The sequence below is a fragment of the Typha latifolia genome, chromosome 7, assembly GCF_019914945.1.
Source record: "Typha latifolia isolate L0001 chromosome 7, TyphaL0001v2, whole genome shotgun sequence".
Classification (NCBI taxonomy): domain Eukaryota; kingdom Viridiplantae; phylum Streptophyta; class Magnoliopsida; order Poales; family Typhaceae; genus Typha; species Typha latifolia.
Window position 1 is genome coordinate 137046 of NC_133092.1, and position 7197 is coordinate 144242.

At 41.6% G+C, this 7197-nt stretch overlaps 1 protein-coding gene across 1 annotated transcript; it reads right to left on the bottom strand.

The window, feature by feature from the left end:
- Positions 1 to 1832: 1832 nt before the first annotated feature.
- On the bottom strand, positions 1833 to 3356 carry LOC140791720 (gibberellin 3-beta-dioxygenase 1-like). Its single transcript, XM_073142355.1, has 2 exons — positions 2758 to 3356; positions 1833 to 2621 (listed from the first exon to the last, which is right to left on the bottom strand). The coding sequence occupies exons 1-2, from the start codon at positions 3237 to 3239 to the stop codon at positions 2006 to 2008; spliced, it is 1098 nt and encodes a 365-aa protein (XP_072998456.1). The 5' UTR covers positions 3240 to 3356; the 3' UTR covers positions 1833 to 2005.
- Between the last annotated feature and the right edge of the window lie 3841 nt (positions 3357 to 7197).

A 7197-nucleotide genomic window follows, 5' to 3' on the forward strand; every position in this document is an offset into this window, starting at 1 on the left:
ATAGCTACGTTGAGGGGGGGGGGGGGATGTTGTGGATCTAACTCAAAAAGATTTAATTTTTAGGGTTTCTAATGAAACTAAGCCAGTGTTTTCTCTTTTATTTTATTTTTTTCCTCTAAAGAAATTTAAAAAAAAAATCTGATGGGGATTAAACGGCGGATAGCTAATCTTGCAAGTATTAATTACATTCCATAAATTGAAAATTCTTCTTCTTCTTCTCGACTTTCACTTTTGGCCTTTGATTACTCTCAATGGTCAAAAGATTGGCGACGTTTTGGATGCGACAACAGTGAGAATGAAAAGTCGATAAATTGGCAATCACATCAGTTCTTCTTTGATGCAACCCCAAGTTATCCTTCACTTTCGCTCTAGTATCAAGCGATCAGACACTCAGCAAATGTTGGAAAGGAAAAATAAAATTAAAAAACCAATAGGAAGAGAAGCAAATATATGGTGTGTACCCCCACATCTCACTTTGAACATAACCCTGTGTCGGCAAGGCAAAGGCAAATGGGAGATCACACATGGTCCTTTCTTTGATTCTCATATCATAATTCTGGGACAGAGACATGACAAAATAGGGAACCATGAGCCACACACACATACAGATCCTGAAACTAACACCCACCATCCATCTCCATTACCATTAACCGTGGGTTTTAGTTGTTTTTTTAAAAAAAAAAATTCTTCTCATAAAAGTTACAGCTGTTTTTTTAATCAAATATAATGTCTTTTTTTTTTCTGGATAAAATGAGAGCTGCTAAGTATTATTAATCCTTTTGAGAGATTGAGCTCCCAAGGTATCAAAACCAACAATATAGTTTAGATCAGAGGAATCTCGAAACGCTCAACGTCTAAAAACAAAAGGTGTCTATGCCTATCAAAACAGACAGTTCTATTACGTTCACTTTAGGCATAGATAAAGAAATAAGTATCAGAAAGAAGGAATGAAAAAAATTGACACTGATGGATTCCTCAGTATTGCTAATAACATCGATGTTTTTTTTCAACTTCAGATTAATTGACATAGTCAACGCTTTAGTCTCGAGAAGAGAGGAGCCGACGACGAGATTTTTTGGCTAACAAATTGATCAAAGTACCTTTATTTATTTAATTTTGTCATCAAAAGTTGAGTTAAATGAATATATGTTGCTAATAATGAGAGAAAAATGAAAGAAAAATTCGAAGGCAGTCACGTGATGAAGGACCATGCTTGTTAGTACATCTGCAATGCATGTACCATCTGATGTTTTATGTTGACGAGTTATTTCTTCCTACAAATATCTAAAATATAACTGTCAATTTTATTTTTTTCCTCATCCTGGTACCCCCATCAATCAAAACAAAAAAAAAAAGAAAAAAAAAGAAAAAGAAAAGAAAGACAAATAAATAAAATTTAAAGATCCATGGAAGCAAATATTCCGATACAAAAAGATTGTCTCGTTGCTAATAGGAAGCGAATCGTTATTTGGACGGGACCATCCTGAGGCGTCCCTTCTCTTGTCCAATTGCGTCCATTTTCAAATGCGAAATCCCTTCAAATCCCTCCCCCGTCCCATTTTTCTATTTGACAACAATGACCCACTTACCAATAACGACGTTTTGTTTGCATGCTCTCATCTGCATGCGTTCCCAAACCCCTATACAACCCTCACCCCATCTCCTTCATCTCCTTTGTTTTTGTTTGTCATTTTGATTTGATTGGCTCCTCAACTTTCATCTCTCTCTCTCTCTCTCTCTCTCTCTCTCTCTCTCTCTCTCTCTCTCTCTACCTAATCGCCGGGAACTGCAACTGCAACTACAACAAACAATAAACAACAAACACAAACACATAATATTAGGTGGTCCTTTATTTTTAACTTTTTTTTTTCTAATTAACCATCAATGTTGCTGCTACTTGTATCTATCTATCTATCTATCTATCTTTCTATCTATCTATCTATCTATCTATCTATCTATCTATCCATATCTCTACCTATCAACCTTATAGTCCTTTCATACAACCTTAAACACAACTGATTACAGAATTGTGCTCCTCCCATTTCTCCTCTGGCAGCTTTATCGATTGGAGCGCTTTGTCAAAGAGTTTCCTCTTGAGGGTCATGTACTCGGCCCAGGTGACGGCCCGATAAGCCGGTCGTCGGCTTGAGCCCATCAGTTTGTGGATCGGCGAGACCTTGACGTGGGCCGGTGGGCCGTAGAAGTACCCGGCCGACACCCGATGGTGCTTCCGGTTGACGACGGCGCGGTGGACCACGCTCTTCAGCCGGCCGTTGGATAGTATGTGGAGGAGATCGCCGATGTTGACGATAAAGGCATTCGGCAGGGCCGGGACGGTGACCCAACGGGTCGGGCCTGTGTGGTCCGCGGCCCGTAGGACTTGCAGCCCACTAACGCCGTTCTGGAAGAGCACGGTGAGGAGGCTGGAGTCGGTGTGGGCGGCGAGGCCCATGGCCCGGTCAGGGTCCGGACAGGCCGGGTAAGAATTGAGCTGCACCACGGTTGTTACCGGGCCGGCCCATCTAACGTCATCCTCGCTAAGGCCCAGTGATTGGAGAATCAAGTGCAACACTTTGCCGGCCAAATCTTTCATAACCTTGTTGTACTCGTCAAGTACGTCACTGCACGAGGAGAGGAAAAAAAAAAAGTTGCACAAACTATTATTAATATTATTATTTATTATTTAGCAGCCGGCACAAATAGTTATGTTAGTACGTATGCAATCATGCATGGGGGGTAGGTACACCGTACGCGTACCAGAATTGGTGGTAGTCATGAGGCCAAAGTTTGCTGGCATGGTTGAGAGGCGAGCCCGATATGGTGAAGCCCTCGGACCACATCAACTTTGAGAAGAAGGAAGAGATGGGGACGAGGCCGTAGCCCGATATGTCGTCGGAGGTCCGGGCGGCCTTCAGCTTATCCTCGACCGAGAGGGCGAAGAGGCGGCGTATTTGGGCCTCGACGCGGTCGAGGAACTCCGCTCTGATACCGTGCCCTCTCACTTGGAAGACGCCCCATTCTTCGCAGGCCCGGCCCACCAGATTAACTGGGTCCGGGCCCATCAGGTCGATCACCGGCACCGTGTCCGCCCCGGAGGCGTCCACCGTAGGATGATCCTTGAGATTGGTCCACGCGTGCGACTCCGGGACCTCACGGGCCGATCCCAACTCGAAGTTGTGGGGTTGGTGGAGGGTTGTCGGAGAGAAGGGCGGAAGGGGCTCCTCGGATATGGAAGGCATAGAGATAGATCGTCTTGACTACTCTTTTTTATCTTTCGATTTCTTTTGGATGCCTCGGAAGAGTGGATGTCTGGGTTATTTATATAGAGGATATAAGGGGTGAGGGGGAGGGTGAGGAGAGGGATTATTTTAAATAATTTTATTAGAAGGTGGGGGTTGGGTTATATATATCATATATGTGGGTGGAAGGAAGGAAGGAAAGAAGGAATGAAGAAAGACCACCAAACTGTAGCGTTTGTATATGTTTTAATGATAAGATGGATATATATATATGAATGCCGAAACGAGACAAATGTGATAAATAGGAAAGGAGAATGTCAGTTTTAAGAAACGGTCATGAGAAGTGGGGGCGTTACAAAGAAACCGTCGTGGGGGTGGAGTACAGAGAGTAGAAACGGGGAGTGGGAATAGTGGTGGTGATTTTAGCTAGCCTTGTCCATCTTTGTTTCTCGACTTTAAAAAAGAAAGGCTTTAAACTGCTCCATTGGTGGGGGGGGGGGTTGGGGGGGGGTTTAAGTAGATGAGCGAGGGGATGTTGTTTGATCTTTTGGTTGGGGCGAGGAGACACATAACGCCATGAAGTCCACTTGACCTTAAACCTTGGATTTATTTAATTTGCGACCACTTTTCTGTTTTCATTCCACTTCATGCTTATCTCTTCCTAAGCCATTAAAGTGGTGACTAGCTATCTTGAGAGGATATTCATGGACAGTAATAAATTTTCTTTCTTTCTTTCTTTCTTTTTTTATAAAGAAAAAAAAAATAAGGCAACAAGGGAATGGTGATGTAATAAATCATGGGGAGGGGTAGGGGGAGAGACATAAGAAGGCTACAGTGGTGAGAAAAGAAAAGGTTTGTCGTAATGCCTGTCGTTATTTATAATAACTTGGCATTTTGGCATGTACAATGCATGTGAGACTCGACGCTACATGGCGTGGGGGATTAGATGAAACCGGTTGCCAGACATTCAACTACATCCTCGAGTCGACTACTTTTATTTTATTTTCTCCTCCTTTTTTTTTATGTAATAAAAACACACAACTTCCTCTCATGATGCTGGACAAACCTTCAAATTTTTTATTTTTATTTTCACCGTCCTTTTACTATTTTTAATTCGATATTCCTGTCTCCTTCTCTTATTCCTTTTTTTTTCCATTGAATAAAGACATAACAGCAGGGTAGGAAGTTAATAACAAAATTAACTTAATTGAATGCAATTCATGCCAATATTTTGAATTAATTAATGGTGGGTGATCTTATAATAAGGAACGGTGTATGTAGTCGTGGAGCCAATTAGCACATTAATGGTGCACTCATTCATACACAAGAATCAAGATTTTACTATTGCAAAACTTAATAGTAATGCAGTAATTTAGCACATTAAAGTGCAGACAATGAATCTTATCCACATCTTTTTCAAACAACAGCAGATGGGATAACGAGTTATCGGAGTCCGTGCTTAACCGCACATCTGCGATCCGATACGGTCCTCCTGGGATGGATAATGTTTCCTGTATCTCCATCTTAGGCCGTGTACTAGACTCCAATCCTGGTAGGATGACAAATGAATCTATCATTGAAATGCCACAACACTGACACATAATAGAAATAGAATCCTGCAGACAAGTAGCCATTCATCCATGGTTGAAGCTGCAATGGCTTCAGACAATCAAGTTCTGCATCCAATTGTCTTAGCCACGCAAGTGGGTTAATTCTCTTTCTTCACTTGCTATTTATACTTGGATGCAGAGTCGAGCACAAAGCAAGCCGAGTAGCCAGTCCCTGGTATATTTATATTTTATATATGTATGTAAACAAAGTGACATGGGACTACAGGGGGGGGGAGGGGAAGACAGACAAGAGGACAACAAGCTTTGGAAATTAAAAGCTGTCTTTCCATGTGGAATGCACAAGAGTTGATGTTAGTCTTTGTATTTAGTTACGCACAAAATAACTCTCTCTATCGGTATTAATAAGGAAGTAGAATTGGAGGAGTGGGCATAAGAAGATGAGCTGCATTTTGACAAGAATGGGTTGAAGGGGTGGGTATTGAATAGGCAGTGATGTCCATAAGCAAAAGAGGTATTGGAATGTAGTGTTGGGGTGAAGAAGAAGACAAGGAATGGAACAGTGGGTAAAAGACAAGAGGAGGAGGAGGAGGAAAGGGAAAAAAAGAGATGGGGAAAAAAAAAAGAAAAGGAAAGGAAAAAAGGAGAACCACTCTGTCTGCAATCATCTCCAATGGAGAGGAAGAAGAGGCAATTACACCCCCCTTTGCCATGTGCCTTTGTCTTGTCCTCGAAACATATAACCATCCATATCATGAGCCATTTGGATAACTGATTCCCGCATCCCCTCTAACGCTCAAATACAAAACACCCACTGCCCCACTCTAATGGCCATGGACAAGAATCCCCTGGCCTTTTGCTTTGTCCACCTTCCTCTAACCTCTTTGGAAATTGGTGAAACTTCTCTAGCCCTGAAGACGAAGGAAGGGACCCATGGATGGAAAGGGAAGGTCGGTTTGTCATATGGCATACATTGAAGAAGACCTCGGTTAAATATTTTGTAGTATGCCTTGTCATCCTAGCCCTGGGGGGAGGGGGTTGAGTGGAGAATTTGTTTATATATATATATATATATGAGATATAGAAGCTAAAAAGGATGTTGCTATCCTAACTAAATAGCCATTCTAAATACTAACGACACCCCCCCAATCACTGAACAATAAAATTAGTGGCAGAAGGATGTATCATGTACCTCACAGTTCCACAAGTACTGCATCGCACTGTACTGCATCAATAAAACATTAGCATAGGTCCTAGGAATGAATGTAGAGCTGCAGGCAGCAACTCTACCATGCAAGCAAAGCTTGACTTGTGGCATATGATTGCAGGAAATTCGTGCAGTCAGGGATGCAGATGATACGCCTCCGCTGCTTGTGCTTCCATCTCGACAGTCACGTCCACATCATATTCCACGTGTTTCCGATAAATTTCCTGATATCTTAAGGTGAGGCATGTGGCCAAGTGGAAAACGTTTCCAGATAACTATGGCCTATGCGAAACAGCTAACGGATAGTACAAAGTTTTGACAAACTATTTGAGGTTTGGAAGGTTGCGAGCTCTCTTAATTGTTGCATGTTTTGGTGGGTGTTTATAGGACTCTCGTAGGAGATAAGCATTCAGCTTGGCAGGTCGTAGAGAGTGTTCCCTCTGGCACATTGTTCTGTTAAATTGCGCAGCCGAAATTCAAGAGTTACCATGTTTGCGTTTGCCTTGCCTTGCCTTCCTTCCTAAGAAGAAATGAGCTGGGCCCAATAAAGAACAGTATCGACCTTGTGAAGAGTGTACTCTAAACTCTTCATCTCTTTCAAAAAGAAAGGAGAAAATTTCAGTCCAATTGTAAGAGAGAGAATTGTAAAAGCGTATGCCGACAAATGAAAAATGATATAAGTTACCTATAAAAGAGAAGAGAACAGAACATCAAAAGAAAAGGATCAAAAAGCAGCTTAAAGTTGCTGCTCCTGAAATGTTCTTTTTTGAGAAGCATAATGATTTGAATTCAGATGGTTAATAGGAAAGTTTCATTGGATCAAAATGAGTCACCCCATTAAGCTCCATTAAATCAAGAAAAGTAACTATTCCGATATTAAATCTTCCTTAGCATTTTCTGTCAAAATGGACAAAAAGAAACAGTAATATTGTAAGCAAAGCTGGTTGCTGACAATTTTCAATTTGCTTTGGATACCCTACGTGGTGGTCATGAGATGCAGCTCATAACTAAGATTCCTGCATGATAAGGTTAAAAGAGAAAAGATATCTATCTAAATAACACCAGCAAACGTTCCTGTGAATTATAGTTCCACTCTTGATCATACTCTGAAGTCATCACCTGACTTCGCAAAAAGATAAATACAACAGTCCGAGTCATCAAACTACATTCAAGGGTGCATTTT